The sequence below is a fragment of the Nuphar pumila genome, chromosome 4 (genome assembly GCF_984573655.1).
Source record: "Nuphar pumila chromosome 4, dmNupPumi1.hap1.1, whole genome shotgun sequence".
NCBI lineage: Eukaryota > Viridiplantae > Streptophyta > Magnoliopsida > Nymphaeales > Nymphaeaceae > Nuphar > Nuphar pumila.
This window is the reverse complement of record NC_143252.1, coordinates 32,461,309-32,481,996: the sequence shown is the minus strand read 5'-3', so window position 1 is coordinate 32,481,996 and position 20,688 is coordinate 32,461,309. Positions and strand designations below refer to the sequence as shown.

General features: G+C 35.4%; 1 protein-coding gene across 1 annotated transcript; it reads right to left on the bottom strand.

The window, feature by feature from the left end:
- Nucleotides 1–299: 299 nt before the first annotated feature.
- On the bottom strand, nt 300–1,865 carry LOC149839871 (transcription factor PCL1-like). Its single transcript, XM_090004262.1, has one exon. The coding sequence runs from the start codon at nt 1,440–1,442 to the stop codon at nt 456–458; it is 987 nt and encodes a 328-aa protein (XP_089860388.1). The 5' UTR covers nt 1,443–1,865; the 3' UTR covers nt 300–455.
- Between the last annotated feature and the right edge of the window lie 18,823 nt (nt 1,866–20,688).

Below are 20,688 nucleotides of genomic sequence, written 5' to 3'. Positions count from 1 at the left end.
ATATCTCCAGAAAGATCTTAGGTTTCAGCTTTGCAACACAAACGGGAACTCGCTAATCTAGCACACAAGTTAAAGGAAGTACTTGAGCACGAGCAGTGCTAGAATAAATGGCCCCATGGATAGGTCCTGCACCTAAGCACATACAAAACCATTCTGAATAACGGGAATATGAGATAAAGATGCATGGCCAGAAACCACTGAAAAATAGTCAACATCTACAAATTTCTGATATTCTTAAAGGATAAAGAGATAATGTTACAACAGACCACAATAGACAGAATTAACTTGGAATGTGGAGGTCATTTAACATGGACTTTATTCGATGCAATAAGAATCATTACAAAGGATCCATACTGAAAATTTGCTGTTACACCTTCAAATATCAATGGAGGTCACACCAAGAAAGCAACAAGTATTGGATAATGAAATGAAAAAAAGTAGGCCAAATATTTTCTTCATTTATGGTTAGGAGTAACATGAGGATATCGCATAACAGACTCGAACTTGTTCAATGACCAATCTCTATGCTGCTCCCCAGATGACATCATCTGTGGAACAAAATTTCTAGCATACCCATTATAGGGGGGTGTCTCAAACATATTATACGCACCAGGGGCACCTACAGGCATTGGCAGAGGGCCATGGCTCTGTGTTACCCCAACAACAGGCATTGAGACGAAAGGTGCAACATAAGGCACCGGTATTGGAATATGTCCTGATGCTTCTTCGCCATGACCAGCCATGAAAGATGGACCTGCAAGATTGTTTGGCACAGGGGTTGAAGCGAAGAGCTGATCGGAAGAGGATGGCCCTTCGTTGGAGAAGCCCTGCATCCTCTTGAGATACAACCGATACTTTTGAAGATGGCTCGCCACGTTCTCTCTTGTCAATCCCTCCACATTCATCAATTGCATAATCGTCTTCGGCACCGCATTCTTGATACCCAAATGACTGACGACATCAATAAATCTCTTGTGCAGCTGGGGAGTCCACACCAACCGTGGCCTCTTCAACGTTCGGGCCGACTGATCACCGTTCCAATTCTCAGGCATCAACCCTGAATCTGCCTCCCTGTCTGAAAAGCTCCGGCCTTTCCTGCCTTCACCATCCTCTCTTGGGGAACAGGGGTCACCACCACTCCCACCATCCTCGCCTTCGGGAACAAATGAACCATTACCATTACACATCAAGAACGAAGGAAGCGATTTCAAATTGTTGGTGGACGCCCCGATCCCGGCCTGGCGCCGGAGTTTCACAACGGTATCCTGCAAAGCACGGTTCACATCCACCTCACTCCGACAAGGCGCCGGCGTGATGCTGAACACCGAAGCGAGCTCCGGCGGGATCAGCATCTGCGAAAGAGGCGTCAAATCCTCCAAGCTCGGCAATCCCTCCTCCCACTCAGCCACATCAAAAACCGCCATCTCGTCGTCTTCCCCCATTCAGGAACCAGAATCACCACCACCAACCACGCTTCTATCCGACACCAACCAAAAATTCAATAACTAGGGCTCTTCTCTCCTCATTCAAAAGTTACCAACATGGTGGAAACAGCCCAAATTCGCCTAACATAATCAACAACATAAGTCCTTCCCTATATTGCTCAAAACCCATCTATTAAATTCCCAAAACAAAGATAACCCTTTCTTCCTGGAATCACATCATAAGAACCAAAGAAAATCATGACAAACGTCTCTACATACCTCAAATCTGCCACAAAAACTAGACAGAAGAAAGATGGCCTTCTTCAGATTCAAGAACAAAGAAAACCATATAATCAGAACCGATTTTCATCTGTTGATCAGATGCAATCAGATTGTACAGAGAGAGAGAGAGAGAGAGAGAGAGAGACTTGTTGGGGGCGTGGAAATATCTTGATGTGCAGATTCTATCTAGATTTAAAGTTTAACGCTTTTGGTTACCGCTGAAAAAGTGCATCACAGATTCACAATGGCCACACTGCCCGGTTCAAGTGTCCACGTGGAAGCCTTACCCGCAGATATTTTGATTCGCTTTTTCACTTTTTTTGCTACTTTTTATGTTCTTTGGATTTTTAGCAATTCAAGCCCTCATTTATTTAAGAGTTTCACGCAGCCCAACCCATGAAAACTAACTAGCAGGACACCCTTTTCTGCAAATTGCAAAGCGGCCCCCTTCTTTTGCAGAGTTTCTATTTTTTAGTGGAGTATTTCAGAGTTTCTGATTCAATCTCTCAGTTTGTGACAGTCACAAATCTCGTTATGGGGTTTTTCTCGGAAAAAGAAAATCGTGCAATAAGTTAAAATAGTTTTTTAGAAAAAGAATTTGGGGAAATATCGATTATATAAAATTTAAAATATATGACAAAATAAAAGTAAAAACATTAAAATATAAAAAATACAAATATCATGTTAATAACGCGATATCATTGTGATATTTTCAAAATAAGTGATATTTTCAAAATATCACTTTTGCGGGATTGTATTGGTTTTTGAAAATCTGAAGTGACGATATTTGTGACTATGAGTTTGCAACTTTATGCACCACCATTTTCCTTCTCTTTCTGATCTGCAGAATCGGAGATATTTTAAGTCAATCTGATCCTCTGATGCTTTGGCCTTCTTCATCCAGTTTAAGGACACCCTTCTCAAGAAACGCCATAGAACTACTCCTTAGGATAGGGGACCAAAATGTTCTTATCACCTATATAGAGGTAAAGAGTTGAGTCTGTCCCAGCTTTCAGACAAGCAGGGTCCATAGTCAGGTCTTTCAAAGAGCTGAAATTAGACAATTCAATCCAAACCCAAAAGTTCACTTGTGCTGTTCAATTTTGGTATCGCTGGGCTCGACTTATTTGAGGTGCTCACTGAGAAACTATTCTCCCCAAACAAAAGGATCAAAACCCTCCACACGCCATGAAAGATTTGTTTAGTTTGAAGGTCTAGTGTAAATGAATGCACTCAACTAAGTCTGGCACAGTCCTAGTTTTACCTAGGACTAGTCCAAGCCATACATGGTCTTTTTTTTATCAGACCTTGACCAACTCTTGCCCCTAAAGGGTTCGCATAGTTGGAGCAGGCCTCGGCTGTGCAGATGCTACACTCTTTGCATAAAGCCAAAGTTGGGCAACTTCCTAGGGGGGCAAGGGGTGTGCCACAGGTTTACAACACAGACACAGCCACTGGGTCCCTGATCTTGAGGGTGGTTTCTTGGTTCCGCATGAAAAAAAAAAAAAAAGTTTGACCATCTCCTAGCCAGGTGCACTGCATTGCCTAGCAACAGTCTCATCAAAACCCCACTGGCTTTGAGGGATGCCAATATACATGGTTGATGAGTTGAACAGGCGTGAAGAGGCTTTGGAGCAATCTTTTGGCAAAAACAAAAATAGTGTTGCCATGGGATACCCTACAAATCTGATTGCATTAAGGGCAAAAAAAAAAAAATTTGGCCTTGGTGTACGAGGTCACACAGTACAAATCTTCTTTATTTGGAAGTGCCACCCAAAAAACTTTATGTTATCCAATCTTATGGTGAACAGTAAAAGGTTATAATAAGTGAAAAAAGATTCTGAAATGAGTAGAAATTTTGCACTTTTTTGAGCAAAAAGGTCCAAGAGCTTTTAAATACATGAGCTAAAAAGGTAGGTTAGCCACTGATTTTTAAGGCTATTTATACATGATTTCAGCCCTGGTTAACTAATTTTAAATGTTGAAATTGGGTTGGTTGCTACTCCCTTTTTATTATTTTTTATATTTAGCCATCATCAACCAATGACCATGTGACACTGTCGCACTCACAATAAGAGGTATAGGGGGACCCCCCAAAAACCAACAGCTGGGCCGCTTGTTTTGGAAAAGAGGTATTTGATGATCCCATCCCACGTCTAACGCCCAACAATACCTACTACAAGGTTCTCAGTATCGATGCGTATCGGCCCTGATAGGTTGATACGGGTAAAAGAGCCTGAATTCGGCTCTTTAAAAAAATCAGCCAGCCGAGACGATTCAGCAAGACCAATTCATAGTTGGTCTTGCTGAATTGGCCCCTTTCACAGTTTTCATTTTGGCTTTCAGTTCCACTTAGGGATGGCAGTCGACCGGGGGAAACAGGCCACACCTCGTCCCGCTTGGACTGGGGATGGACTTACACTTTCCCCCACCCCGCTCCATCCCCGTCCTTCCGCTTTGCCCGACCCTACCCCATCCCATCCCATCCCCAATCCTTCTTTAGAGATGATGGCAGACCGAGGGAAAACGAGGCCCATTCCACCTCACCCCGTTTGGACTGGGGGTGGAGGACATGAAACGGGGACGGAGGTTAAAATCAAACCCCATGCTAAGATGGAAGCAGGGATGGAGGGTAGGATTTTGAGACGGAGTGGGGGTGGAGACCTTGTCCCCCGCCCCGCCCCGCACGGCAAAAGAAGGACTTCTGACTTGTTCTTCCTTCTTTGGGCGTTGTCACCCTCTCTCTCTTTGCTTTAACATGTGTCACATTTTGATTGACACATAATATTTTATTAATTATTTTTTGGTCGGTTCTCAATGATTCATTGAGAATCGGCATCAGCTTGTTGGCAAAATGATTTGTACCATACTAAAACACAGTCACAAATCTTCATCTCAGGGAAATATGGATAAAGAAAGATCTTAAAGATGAGTTTATTTTTTAAAATCTTTGAGAAAATATCGATACATTTTATGTCTACAAGAGACCAAATGGGTAGGTGAGAAAGCAAAAGTGATAGAACCTTGGGGATATAAGATTTGGTATACAGGAATAAATAGGAATAAGAATGGAGTAGGGATTGTTATGAGTCGTGAGTTTATAGATAATGTAGTTGAGGTCCATAGGAAGGGTGATAGGATTTTACTTATTAAATTAGTATTAGGTATGAATATTATTAATATTATTAGTGTTTATGCACCTCAAGTAGGTTTAGATGATTCCATTAAGCGTCAATTTTGGGAAGATTTAGATGGTGTAGTACAAGGGATATCTTATGGAGAAAGGCTTTTCATCGGCGGTGACCTTAATGGGCATGTAGGCATTAGTAGGGATGGATTTGAGAGTATCCATGGAGGCTATGGTATAGGAGAAAAAAACAAAAGTGGAGAAAGGATTTTAGATTTTGGTTTGTCCTATGATATGATCTTAGCAAACACTTGGTTTAGGAAGAGAGAGTCTCACCTAGTAACATTTAAAAGTGGGGTTAATACGAGTCAGATAGATTTTTTCCTACTTAGAAAGAGAGATAGGGGTTGTTGCATCGATTGTAAGGTTATACCGGGAGAAAGTGTAGCTACACAACATAGAGTCTTAATTTTAGATCTTAGAATTAGACAATACCGCAAAAGGGATAAACATATGATAGATCCTAGAATTAAGTGGTGGGTACTGAAAAAAGCTAAACAAGGAATGTTTGTAGAGCGGGTAGTTAAGGAAGTTGATTGGTGTCTTGAGGAGGATTCAGAATCTATGTGGAATAAGATAGCGGGTGGCATGAGAAAGGTGGCTAAGGAGGTATTGGGTGAGTCTAAAGGCGGTGCACCGCTAGGTAAGGATACATCATGATGGAACGAGGATGTCAAATTAGCTATTAAGGTTAAAAGAGAGTGTTATAGAAATCTAAATAAAAATCGTGATAATGAGAATTTGGAGAAGTATATGATAGCAAAGAAGGAAGCTAAAAAAGTAGTTCGAAACGCGAGGGATAAGGTATATAAGGAGGTTTATGACAAGTTGGATACCAAAGAGGGTGAGAAGGATATTTATAGGCTTGCAAAGATGAGAGATAGGAAATCGAGGGATCTGGGTATGGTTAGATGTATCAAAGATGAAACGCAAAGGGTTTTAGTCAAAGATGAGGAGATTAAGGAGAGATGAAAAGACTATTTTGATAAGCTATTTAATGAAAGTCATGCTCAGGATCTTGGAGACTTTTCAATTCCTTTTCATGAGATGAATCGTGACTTCATGCGCAAGATTCAAAAGAAAGAAATTGCAGAGGCTTTGAATAAAATGAAATCAAGAAGGGCAGTTGGCCCAGATGGTATACCTATCGAGGCTTGGAAATGCTTGGGAGAGAAAGGTTTAGAATGGTTGACAAATCTTTTTAACAAGATTTGGCGGACAAATAAGATGCCTAATGAGTGGAGGAAGAGTACTTTGGTGCCTCTATATAAGAATAAGGGTGATATACAAGATTGCACAAACTATCGTGGTATAAAACTCATGAGTCATACTATGAAACTTTGGGAGAGGGTGATTGAGTCTAGGTTGAAGAAGATTGTCATGATATCGGAGAATCAATTTGGTTTTATGCCTGGAAGATCAACTATGGAAGCTATACATCTTCTTAGACAACTTATTGAGAGAAATAGAGAGAGGAACAAAGATTTGCATATGGTTTTTATTGATTTGGAGAAGGCTTACGATAGAGTACCTAGGGACGTTCTCTGGTGGACAATGATGAAGAAAGGTGTTTATCTCAAGTACATTAGTATAATTAAAGATATGTATGAAGGAGTAGTAACCAATGTCCGCACTTGTGGAGGGGTGACAACCAATTTTCCTATAACGGTTGGGTTACATCAAGGATCTGCTTTAAGCCCTTTCCTATTTGCTATAGTGATGGATGAGCTTACGAGATCAATTCAAGAAAATGTGTTGTGGTATATGTTGTTTGCTGATGATATTGTTTTGATTGATGAGTCTAGAGCTGGGGTTAATGCTAAGTTAGAATTATGGAGACAAACATTGGAAGCAAGAGGTTTTAAGTTGAGTAAGAGTAAGACAAAATACATGGAATGTCGATTTAGTAAGCAACGAAGTAGTGATGGGAGTGTAGTGAAGCTTGGTGAGCACGAAATACCGGTGGATGATTCTTTCAAATATTTGGGATCTATCATTCAAAAGTATGGAGAAATTGATGGAGATGTAAATCATAGAATAAAGGTTGGGTGGATGAAATGGAAGAGTGCAACTGGAGTGTTGTGCGATCGTAGAATGCCATTGCGGTTGAAGGAAAAGTTTTATAGGACGATTATTAGGCCTGCTTTACTATATAGTACGGAATGTTGGGCTGCCAAGAGACATCATATTCATAAAATGAGTGTAGCTGAGATGCGTATGCTGAGATGAATGTGTGGAAATACAATAAAAGATAAGATTCGGAACGAGGAGATACGTAAGAAAGTAGGCGTTGCACCCATTGAAAATAAAATGAGAGAGAATCGTTTACGGTGGTTTGGACATATTCGACGTAGGCCTAATGATGCTCCAGTTAGAAGGATGGAGAAATGGGAAAATATATTAGTTAAAAGAGGTCGGGGTAGGCCTAAGAAGACATGAATGGAGGTGATAAGAAAGGATATGAATGCTTTGAACCTCACCGAGGACATGGCATTGGATAGAAATGAATGGAGGAGAAGGATTCATGTGGAAGACCCATAATGATTTTCTTTGTTGGTTCATATCGCCGACCCCAATTGTTTTGGGATGAAGGCGTAGTTGTTGTTGTTGTTGTTGAGAAAATATCGATACATATATAGTATAATATTAATAATGTAAATAACTGGTTAAAAAGTGTTTTTATCACATTAATATTGAGTAACCCAGCTTGCCTAACCTAGCTTGCCCATCAATAAAAGATAAATGGAGTATGTCATAATTTTTTTTTAGGAAAAATGGTTGTAGTGTACAAAAAATGACATGTTTCTTAAAAAAACTCTAGAATTTTCAAATTATGTTCAAAACTACAACTTTTTAATTGTAAAAGAACCTTTTCACCCTCCGCACATATAAATTTTTGCTAGATATGCGAATTTCTCTCTCAAATATCTATATATGTGAATTTTCTCCCACATTTGTGAATGTCCTCATGTTTGCTCTCACATTTATGAATGTCCTAAACTTTGTCCTCACACATTCTTGTTTGTGCCCCTTACACGATTTTTAATAAAAAGAGTTTGTTGAGAAAAAACTGGCACTTCAAAAAGTGATCGGCCTCTAACGAGCTAAAGCCCTTAGCAACACTTCAAATACACCATTAAAACCTTTAGTGCTGCTTTAAAAGCGCATATTTGGGAAAAGAAATTGAAAAATACAATACAACATTAGCATATTTTAGGAGAAAATTTGCATATTCTCATATTTCAAAGAAAATGCATAAATGTACGAAAGAAAATTCACATGTTTAGAAGAAAATTTGCACACTTTAGATATTTGAGAGAGAAGTTGATGTATGAAAATCTGCATGTACGAAAGGTGAAAATATTCTTTTACAGCCGAGAAGTTGTAGTTTTGGACATAGAGCTAATTTTTCAAAACATACAACATTTTTGCCGTACAGTACAATCATCTCCTAGCAAATCATATTGAACACATGTGTGAGGTCAAATTTAAGAAAAACAACCCAAAGTAATGCCCATTCAGTCACATAATATGAACTGAACCAATCCAAGCACCCTTCTTCAAGCTCAACTGTTACGTGATTTACAAGCTGCTTGTCGCTTAACTCGTTAAACTCACTTTACCAGTCTGAACGAGTTATGGTAGAGTCGAAATTACCAATAACTTCTCCCAGTTTTTCAACCCTAATTATGATGCATGCAAAAGTTGGTTTTATAGAAATCAAAGCAATTTCCAAAAGCCACCTAGCCTATGATGTAAATGGAAATGGCTTGATTTAGGATAAAACTGCGTTATGTTATTCCTATGCACGAAAATTAAAAAAAAATAAAAAATACTAAAAAAAATCATAAACTCAAGAAAAACAATAAATTTCATTCCCCTCAAAAATTCGTATAATGAGTATTTATAGGGAAACACGATAAACCCTAAGTCTACTTTGAATATGAGATGATCCATTACATAAAAGGATCCAATTATAAAAAAATTCAAATAAAAACCTTAAATTAAATTAGATCTAAATAAATCTTTATGAACCCAGATCTTCTTCTCCACTCCTACATCATTCGTCTTGGATTGAAGAAGACTTGCCCTCAAAGTCTTGATCCTGCTTATGCTTCTTTCAACTGTGTTCTAACTATAAAAAATAATGAACCATTAGAACCTCTGAAAGGCACAAATCTGTTAGCACTGGTGCGATCGATCTAAAGAACGTCCAAACAAGTACAAACCAACCATCCACTAACCGGTGTAGTATGTAACAAAATGGGTCTTCATGTAGAACATCAATAAAGCTAGAAAAAATCATCTTGAGATGCACTTGGATCTAAATAAAATCAATGGGATCCAAGTTAATCTTAATAGGATCCAAATGAATTATGGTAAGTCTAGGGTCAAATGGATAAATTATTTTGAGAATATAGGTTAGCTTTAAAAGGAATCTATGTTGGGTTGATTTGAATGAGTTTTTTGGGGTTTCATTTGAGGTTAAACCAAACCTATTCTCGATAACGTATCTAAATTATTGGGTTTGGAATTAGTTTGGATGAAAAAATCGGACCAAACCTGACCTCAGAAGATTGGGAATGGGCTTGAACCGGCTCCAAACTTGATTAAAGTGGGTTTGGAATCCCGAAACCAGCCCAATAAGCTGCCAGGGAGAGAACCAGTTTGTACAGGTTCAGCAGGCTCCTGCATCAGCATACCAACTATTGACAAAACTCCTTTCACGGTTGGGTTATTGTGGTGGTTACTCATATGGTTAGCAGGTCTTGCATCAAGTTGAAGGCCCAAGATGGAATCCAGCTGGTACATGGGAGTTGTTGTTGCTTTATTAGGGTTGTGTCCTCAACCCAGAGTTGTACCTCGCAGGAGGTGGGCCCATTAAGTGACTTGATTCTTGTAAGGGCTCTTTCACCATAAGAAAAGAAAAAGACAAAACTCCTTTCCTTCTCATTTAACCCACCTGCTTTTAAATTCATATGGTTATTGTGGTGATTACCCATATGGTTAGCGGGTCTTGTATCACGTTGAAGACCCAAGATGGAATCCAGCTGGTGCATGAAAGTTGTTGCTTCTTTATGATCATGCATATATTTTGTATTTTAATAATTCAATTTTATGCATGATCCATAGAAAAATTGTGTTAAAAACCTAATGTTATCAGTATTTTTTAGAAACTGCATCTAAATTAAAAATAAAGTAAAAACCATATTTTTAAATACTTTCTTGTGTTTTTCAATGTTTAATTTTGTTTAAGACTTTTTAATTAGTATTCTAGTTAGCTTAGAAGTGTTTAAGTCATATTTTATTTCGTTTAGTAAAGGTATTGTTGTGAAACACGTCTTTTAGAAACATAGTTTTGAAATTTTTGAAAATATATTAGAGTTTTTTGAAAAAATATGTAAACCTAATTTTCTTAGTATAAATAGTATTTTTTTTATCAAAGCACATGTTTTTTTTCTCTATAGCCTATGCCTCCTCTCTCTCTCCCCTCTTTGCCTCCCCTTCTTCCTTTCTCCCTGTTGTTCGATCGACTGGTTGCATACCTCATTCTTCTTGCTTCTTATGCTTTTCAATCCTTCTTTTGAACTTCGTCGTCACCGGTTCTTCTCATCCCCTCTGTCAAAGAGAGAGCAAAGTTTGTTTGATATTAGCAGGAAAGACTACCTTCTTTCTCTCAACCCTTTCATCGGAAATAGATCGTACGGTTTTCTTCTTCTTTCTTTTTTTCTCTGTAGTTTCATAGATTTACGTTTTTGCATAGCATAGATCATATCATTGCATATTATTTTGTTTGATCATTGTGTATTCATCATATTTATATTAGATTAGTTTGGATTCAACATCTGAAAATATAAAGAAAAAATATAGCTTAATCTAGTTTAGCCATTTTTCTTGATTTGCGCATAGAATAAGATTATTTTATTCAAATCAGTAGATCTAACATAGAGTAGTTTTATGTCTTTCATGAGTTTTATTTCAGTCTAGGTTCATATCTAGGTTAGATTTAATTTAGAATATTTTCTTTAATTTGGTATTTATTAGATTTAATTAAATAGAAAAAATTAATATAGCCGATTAGAGTTCTTGCTTTTCTTGTTTTTATTCTTTTAATAGTATATCATTAGATCTCGTTCTTGCTTAGGTATTCTTGTTCAGTAGAGTAATCAATGCGTGCTATTTCACATTTCTTGCATGATAATTAGTTCTTTTAATTAGTAGTTATTCTATTGATAGTGTAGTTTAGAAAAATAGATTGAATAATTAGTTATTTTAAGTTTTTTTAATTCATCCAAATAGAGTAAATTTAGTTATTCTCAGTTTTCATTGATTAGTTAATGTAATTTTTAATTCCAAAAATTTTATTTTCAGCAATTAAATCATAAATACTTATTTTAAGTCAATTATCATTTTTAGTTAATTAGTCTTAAAATAACTGATTTAGGAATAGTGAGTTATTTTGTTTATTTCTAAACTCTGGTTCACGTTAATGTTGTTCATTAGATTGGTCTGGTAGCTAGTTAATTTAGTAGATTAAATTAGTTTAGAAATTAATTTATTTAAAATAATTCAGCCATATTTTTTAGCAATTATCATTTTTCTTTATTTTCGGTTATCAGACGATTAAACGGCTATAATTAGTTTTAATTAATCATTTTTTTTTACAAGTCATGTTTCATGTTCAATTTTTTTTTAGTTAATTAGATCATTAGTATTTAGTTTAAGTTTATTAGATTAAATTAGACTAATTAACTTAATTAAACTCTTAGCCAATTTAGCTTTGTAGGATCATTGTCCTTTAAGTAGAATAGTTGCAATAATTTCTTTTAATTGCATTAGCTACGGATTAAGTTAGTTATTTTATCAATTAGATTAGTTTCATTTGATTTACGTTATTAGGTTAGTCTAAATTTTGGGGTAATTTTATTTAATTGAAATACATCATAGCCGATTCTCGATTTTAAGTATTTTACTTGATTTTTTATTAAAGCAATTAGTTTAGGTTAAATTTGTAATTCAATTTTTTTATTTGTTACTTTTGAAAATCCATTCACCACTTAGTCTATTAGATTCTTTTAGTTTTAGTTTTTTTGCTTTTTAGTTAGTTAGTTAATTAGTTATGCTAATTTATTTGCTAGTTAATTTATTTCATAACTTAGTTCTTGTTAGTTAGATAGTTAGTTTTACTATTTTGTCTTGTAGTGTAGTTATTTCATAGTTTGTTTAGTGTTTTTATAATTTTTCTTCATTTTAACCTTTGATTTTCTCGTAGTTTTTCTTCATAGTTTTGTGTTTCATCTTTTGATTCTTATAAGAAAGCGTTTAGACATGCGAAGAGCCTTCAAAAGTACCTTCGAAGAGCCCTTTGAGGTCTCGAAAAAGTCTCCTCAAAAGGCCCTTCAGGTCCCTCAGAGAGCCCTCAAAGAAAAAAAAAGGAACATAAGTTAATATTCAAGCAACAAAGAAGGGACTAGAGCTCAAGCACTGAAGACCTTTTCTTTTCTTTTTAGCTTAGGCTTTTATTTTATTTGATTCAATTCAATTTGGGTTTGTAATAAGACACTTTATTTTTATTTGTTTAAGCCCTCTACAGGGAGTCGCACTCTTATTTAGTTAATTAATTTTTATTTTCAAGACAATAAATAATAGTTTAGCTTTTTTGTGGAATACAAAGTATTTTTTCCGTTCCCTGAGATTGACTTGGACTCCACCACTCGTGCGAGCTAGTTTTTATTTATTTGGTGTTTGGTTTTCATATTATTTTTACATAAAATATCTTTTAAAAATCTATTTCATAAAAACTTACACCAAATTTTTGGCACCATTGTCGAGGAATGGTCATTGAAATACGAGTATTCACTTTATTGCTTCTTGTATGTTCTCGTTTTACTTAGGTTGCTAGTTTCATTTTTATTCTTTGCTTAGGATTGCTAGTTTATTTCTCTGTTTAATTGTTTAGGATTGCTAGTTTCTTTCAGTACTTAGAATCTAGATTCACGTGTTTATAAACCCTAGATATCATCTTACTTTTCTTGCATGGATCACCTATTAGGCTACCCCTAGGAGGTGACTACGCACGATTGGTACCGTGCTCTTAGTTTATTTTCGCAAAATATATATTGGGTGCAAGTGTGAGGTGTTGTGTTTACTACTTTGAGTTTTCTTTTTCTTTACATGCTTTGTGGTTTATTGTGGTTTGGCCGCTTTACATGTTAGGTAGATTGAAAACCAGTTTCTTAGGATGATTGTTGCACCGGTCTACCCTCAGGTGCATGCAAGGGGGATGCTTGCTTGACCCTCAGCTTATGGAGACTTTAAAAGACCCAGAGTCCCTCGTTAGGAGACTCTGCAGACCCGATCCCATAGCTGAGGATCAGCAATTGATCCAACCTCTCAGAGAGTACTTCATTCCCAACATTTACACTCTCGCCTCCTATATCACCAAACTTGATATAGGAGCCAACCATTTTAAGATCAAGGCCAATGCCATTTAAATGTTACCATCATTTTACAACCTTAGCAACGAAGTCTGCTCTATGGTACAGATCAATAATTTCGAGGATGATACATTGAGGGTAAAGTTGTTTCTTTTGTTTCTCAAAGACAAAGCCAAACACTGACTGAAGGCCTTAGATACAGTTAAGATTATCACTTGGGAACACATGCAAAGAGAGTTTCTCAAGAAATACTTTTCAATTGGTAAGACGAACCAATATCGAAAATCTATCACCAGCTTTTTACAAATTGAGAGAGAAATATTTTATGAGATGTGGGAGAAAAGATCTTCTCTTAAAGTGTCCCCACCACCAGGTGCCCTGTTGGCAAGTGTGATCATTCCTAAGGCATGCAGGTTTCTATCGGCGGTTCATCAAGGATTTAAACAAAATCTTGAGGCCGTTATGTAATCTGCTAACAAAAGACCAGCCATGTGTTTTTTATGATGCCTGTCTGAAGGCATTTTTATCTTTAAAGGAGGCTTTGACCACAACTTTCATCCTACGTTCTCTCAATTGATCAATGCCATTTGAGATCATGTTTGACGCTTTTGATTATGCGGTTAGTACCATTCTTGGACAAAAGATCAAATGACGATCTCATGTCATTTATTACACTAACAGGACTCTCTCTGATACACAGATGAATTATACGACCACAGAGAAAAAAATGTTAGTTGTAGTATTTTTCCTTGAGAAGTTTCATTCATATTTGTTGGGCTCCAAAGTCATCGTTTACTCCGATCATGCCGCCTTACAATATTTGATGAGTAAAAGAATGCTAAGCTGCACCTTATCCGTTGGATTCTTCTGCTACAAGAATTTAATCTTGAGATTTTAGATAAGATTGAATGCGAGAATCTTGTAGCAGATCATCTGTCTAGACTAACTATGGAGACATCTATTGATCAGGGACAGATTGATGATTCCTTCTCGGAGTTCTTCATGTCAAGTGTCTGCCTTGGTTCACACATATCATCAACTTCTTGGTGACCCGAGAGTTCTCTGTGCATTAGAACAAGAATAAGAGAGATCATTTTTTGTCGCAGGTGAAACATTATTTCTAGAAGGATCCTGAGTTTCGATTATGCCCAAATCAGATGATTCAGAGGTGCATCCCTGAGGAGGAGTTTGATTCTATTCTAGAGTTATGTCATTCCATGGCCTGTCGATGCCACTTTTCTAGCCGAAACATTGCTGCAAACGTTCTTTAGTCTGAATTTTGGTGGTCGATACTTCATAGAGATGCTCATGATTTTTGTAGGAGATGCCTATGCTGTCAATAGACAGGTAGCATTTCCAAGCGTGATATGATGCCCCTTTCACCCATTCTTGTCGTAGAGATTTTTGATGTCTGGGGTATCAATTTTATGGGCCCCTTCCCACCATCGTTTGGTTTTATACACATTTTAGTGGCGGTTGATTATGTCTCTAAGTGTGTGAAGGTCGTGGCCACCCGGATCAATGATCATAAAGAGGTTCTTCGATTTATCAAGCACAATATCTTTAGTAGGTTCGGTGTCCCGAGAGCGATGATTAGTGATGGGGGTAAGCACTTTAGGAATGTGTATGTTGCTTCCTTACTTAGGAAGTATTAAGTACATCACCAGATTGCTACACTATACCATTCGCAGACGAGTGGCCAGGTCGAGGTATCCAACAGGAAGATTAAGCAGATTCTTAAAAAGACAATCCGGTCAGACCGAAAGGACTAGTCTCAGCACCTTGACGATGCCTTATGGGCATATAAGACTACTTTCAAAACTCTGATTGGCATATTTACGTATTGATTGGTTTTTGAGAATCCATGTCATCTCCCTGTTGAGTTGGAGCATAGGGTATACTGGGTGATTAGGAAGTTCAATTTTGATATGGCTCAAGCTGGCATAGAGAAGAGATTGCAGATGAGTGAGCTCAAGGAGTTGTGAAACGATGCATATGAGGGCGCCAAAATCTATAAGGCTCGAACTAAGCATTTTCATGATAAGCATATAGTGCAAAAACTGTTCGAGCTTGAGTAGAGGGTTTGGCTTTATAATTCGAGACTCCATCTTTTTTCAGGGAAGCTGAAGTCTAGGTGGGATAGCCTGCTCATAGTCTAGAGAGTTTTTCTGCATGGTGCTATTAAGATTTTGGACCCTCGAACGGGCAACTTGTTCAAGGTCAATGGGCAATGGCTGAAGCCCTATATTTTTGATGTCGTGGTTAGTTAGAACATTGAGGTCATTAACCTTACTGATGAGTGAGGCAATATACTATGTTTGTATGTTGTATTCTTAGGATTAGATTTTTTTTCTTTCGAAGTTTTCTTAGAATTTGTTTACATATTTCATGAGCATGAGTGTCTAATCCTGTATGCATTGTATTTTATGCATTTTTATGAGTTATAGATATTGAGACAGGTGTAATCTATGCAAAGCCAGTACAATGCTGCATCAGGTAAGATTTCACAGTGTGGTTTAGGTGACTTTTACCACTTTCTTCCTATTTTTTTTTGTTTCTCATGTGCATTCATCTAGTTTCATGCAAGCATGGGGGAGTGCCACTGAGGACTGTGTCATTTAAGCATGGGGAGGGTATAGTTTGTACACCCAAATCATTTTCTATCTTTGTACTTGCATATTGATGAAAACTCATAAAAATTAAGCTTTTAAGGAATGGGTTTGACATTATATGAATATTTTACATAATCTAATGTTTTTAGAGAATTTTTAAGCTCCACGAAAAAAAATTCTGACACTGATCTAGAAAAACATGGTTATTTATGTAGATTTCAAATAAATGATGATAGATGCATGTTGGACTTTATTTTGAATCACAAGTATGAATATGCACAGTTTATTTTTTAAAACTAAACAAATGAACAACATTAAAAATAAGAGCTCAAAAAGTAAAAAGGGGCATATGTTTAGTTATTTGATATCTTCGTATAACCCAGTAGTTGGGTTCAGACACAAGTTGAAGTGTTTGATTCTCATATCGAAAAGAATAATAAAAGAAATCACTTCTTTGTCTAAGTTATTATTTGTGGCCTATTTTGTTCGAGCAAATAGAGCCTGAGGGGTGTTTATACCTAGTGACCTAAAGCCATCTGGTTTGAGAGCCATCGGCCCAAAAGCCCGTTACATGAACTTTATAAATAGCCTAATAGATGTTGACATTGCACATGACAAGAAGTAAGCTATACGTAAACTATGAAAATGGAAGGTCTAGTGACTTGAGCGATTAAGTCTGAAGGATACTTTGTATCTGGTGCCCTAAGGTCGTCTGGCCTGGGAGTCACTGACCCAAAGCTCATTACATGAGTCACAAAAATTAGAATATTGATATAGTACTCAACAAAAGGAAATAAAAAGTATGAAAAAATTAAAAAAATATAAAAAAAAAGAAAATTAAGAGCAAAAAAGAAAAAGTTTACTGCTTAGGAATAAGTATTGAGAAAACCTGTGTAGAAAACATATGAGTAAGGATAAGTAAATAATGACATGTATATATTTGATTTTCTCAGAATAAAGCAGAAATGATTATGATATTTAGAAAAATAAAAAAAAAGTTTTATTCTATGGTGGCCTGTAAAAGGCTCTAATTATATTTTGAAAATGTAATGGCACGAAATATTTGTGAAAAGAAACTCCTTAACTGCCTAATGTTTTGTGACTTGAAATTTTTATGCATAAATGACAGAGATGTTTGTGGGTAGCATCACTGCAAACCCTCACGAGACCTTACTCATCCATTGGGGTAACCCAGGAGTTTAAAGGGCTTGTTATATATGCTAAATGCAATCGGGATTCTTACGAAAGTGAGTTAGGTTTCTGTTTTGGTTAGTTGTTATTTTTGTTTTTTGCTTCAGTTTGCTAAGCATAGAAAAATTTGATCATGTATATATTTTGTATTTTATTCATTCAATTTTATGCATGATCCATACAAAAATTGTATTAAAAACCTAGTCTTATCAGTATTTTGAGAAATTGTATCTAAATTGAAAATAAAGTAATTATTGTATTTTTAAATACTTCTCTGCATTTTTCAATGTTTAATTTTGTTTAAGACTTTTTAATTAGTGTTTTAATTAGCTTAGAAGTGTTGAAGTCATATTTTATTTGGTTTAGGAAAGGTATTTTTGTGAAATACATTTTTTAGAAATATTGTTTTGAAATTTTTAAAAATATATTTGACTTTTCTGGAAAAAAATGTGTAAACCTAATTTTCTTAGTATAAATAGTAATTTTTTTAGCAAAGCACACACTTTCCCTCTCTGTAGCCTACACCCCCCTCTCTTTCTCCTCTCTGCCTCTCCTTCTTTCTTTCTCTCCCTTGTTCGATTGACTGGTTGCCTACCTCCTTCTTCTTACTTCTTATGCTTTTCAATCCTTCTTCTAAACTTCATCGTCGTCGATTCTTTTCATCCCCTCTGTTGAAGAGAGAGCGAAGTTCGTTTGATTGCAACAGGAAAGATCATATGCTTTCTCTCAACCCTTTTTATCAAAAGCAGATCGTACGGTTTGCTTCTTCTTTTTCTTTTTGTCTGTAGATTCATAAATTTATGTTTTTGCATAACATATATTATATCATTGTATATTATTTTATTTGATCATTGCATAATCATCATATTTAGATTAGATTAGTTTAGATTCAGTATCTGAAAATATAAAGAAAAAATATAACTTAATCTAGTTTAGCCATTTTTCTTGATTTACACATAGAATAAGATTATTTTATTCAAATCGGTAGATCTGACATAGAGTATTTTTATGTTTTTCGTGAGTTTTACTTTAGTCTATGTTCAGATCTAGGTTAGATTTAATTTAGAATAGTTTTTTTAATACAATATTTATTAGATTTAATTAAATAGAAAAAATTAATATATTCAATTAGAGTTCTTGCTTTTCTTGTTTTTATTCTTTTAATAGTATATCATTAGATCTTGTTCTTGCTTAGGTATTCTTGTTCATTAGAGTAATCAATGCATGTTATTTCACGTTTCTTGCATGATAATTAGTTCTTTTAATTAGTAGTTATTCAATTGATAGTATAGTTTAGAAAAATAGATAGAATAATTAGTTATTTTAAATTTCTTTAAATCAGCCAAATAGAGTAAATTTAGTTATTTTCAGTTTTTATGGATTAGTTAATGTAATTTTTAGTTCTAAAAATTTTATTTTCAACAATTAGATCATAAATACTTGTTTTAAGTCAATTATCATTTTTAGTTAATTAGTCTTTAAATAACTAATTTATGAATAGTGAGTTATTTTGTTTATTTTCAAACTCTGGTTCACGTTAATGTTGTTCATTAGATTGGTCGGGTAGCTAGTTAATTTAGTAGATTAAATTAGTTTAGAAATTAATTTAGTTAAAATAATTTAGCCAATTTTTTTTTAGCAATTATCATTTTTCTTTGTTTTCGATTATCAGCCGATTAAACGGCTATAATTAGTTTTAATTAATTAATGTTTTTTACAAGTCATGTTTCATGTTCAATTTTTTTTTAGTTAATTAGATCATTAGTATTTAGTTTAAGTTTATTAGATTAAATTAGACTAATTAACTTAATTAAACTCTTAGCCAATTTAGCTTTGTAGGATCATTGTCCTTTAAGTAGAATAGTTGCAATATTTTCTTTTAATTGCATTAGCTACAGATTAAGTTAGTTATTTTATCAATTAGATTAGTTTCATTTGATTTACGTTATTAGGTTAGTCTAAATTTTGGGGTAATTTTAATTAATTGAAATACATCATAGCCGATTCTCGATTTTAAGTATTTTACTTGATTTTTTATTAAAGCAATTAGTTTAGGTTAAATTTGTAATTCAGTTTTTTTATTTGTTACTTTTGAAAATACGTACACCACTTAGTCTATTAGATTCTGTTAGTTTTAGTTTTCTTGCTTTTTAGTTAGTTAGTTAATTAGTTATGCTAATTTGTCTTCTAGTTAATTTGTTTTATAACTTAGCTCTTATTAGTTAGATAGTTAGTTTTACTATTTTGTCTTGTAGTGCAGTTGTTATTTCATAGTTTGTTTAGTGTTTTTGTGATTTTTTTCATACTATTGATTTTTTCCATAGTTTTTCTTCGTAGTTTTGTGTTTCATCTTTTGATTCTTGCAGAGAAGCATTTAGACGTGTGAAAAACCCTCAAAAGTACCTTCAAAGAGCCCTTTGAGGTCCCCTCAAAAGGCCCGTCAGGCTCCTCAAGGAGCCCTCAAAGAAGAAAAAAGAAACATAAGTTAATATTCAAGCAACAAAAAAGGGATTAGAGCTCAAACACTGAAGACATTTTCTTTTCTTTTCTTTTTAGCTCAGACTTTTATTTTATTTGATTAAATTTAATTTAGGTTTGTAATAAGATACTTTATTTTTATTTGTTTAAGCCCTCTACAGAGGGCCACACTCTCATTTAGTTAATTAATTTTTATTTTCAAGGCAATAAAGAGTAGTTTAGCTTTTTTGTGGAATACAAAGTATTTTTTTCGTTCTTTGAGTTCAACCCGGACTCCACCACTCATGTGAGTCGGTTTTTATTTATTTGATGTATGACTTTTACATTGTTTTTATATAAAATATCTTTTAAAAATCGATTTCATAAAAACTTACACCACTTTATCAGGGTTGTGTCCTCAACACGAAGTTTTACCTTGCCTATTAAGTGACCCGATTCTTGTAAGGATTCCTTCACCATAAGAAAAGAAAAAGTCAAAACTCCTTTCTTTTGCATTTAGCCCTCCTTCTTTTAAATTCATATGGTTACTGTGGTGGTTACTCATATGGTTAGTGGGTCTTGGATCTAGTTGAAGGCCCAAGATGGAATCCAGCTAGTGCATAGGAGTTGTCATTGCTTTATCAAGGTTGTGTCCTCAACCCGGAGTTTTACTTCTAGGGAGGTGGGCCTATTAAGTGACCCGATTCTTGTAAGGGCTCCTTCACCATAAGAAAAGAAAAAGGCAAAACTCCTTTCTTTCGCATTTAGCCCACCTGCTTTTAAATTCATATGGTTACCATGGTGGTTACTCATATGGTTAGCAGGTTTTGCATCAAGTTGAAGGCCCAAGATGGAACCCAACTGGTGCATGAGGGCTGTCCGGATGGTTGTGTTCTCAACCCGGAGTTTTACCTTACAAATGGTGGGCCCATTAAGTAACCCGATTCTTATAAGATCTCCTTCACCATAAGAAAAGAAAAACATAAAACTTCTTTCGCATTTAGCCCCCGCCTGCTTTTAAATTCGTATGGTTACTGAAGTGGTTACTCATATGGTTAGCGGGTCTTGCATCAAGTTGAAGGTCCAAGGTGGAATCC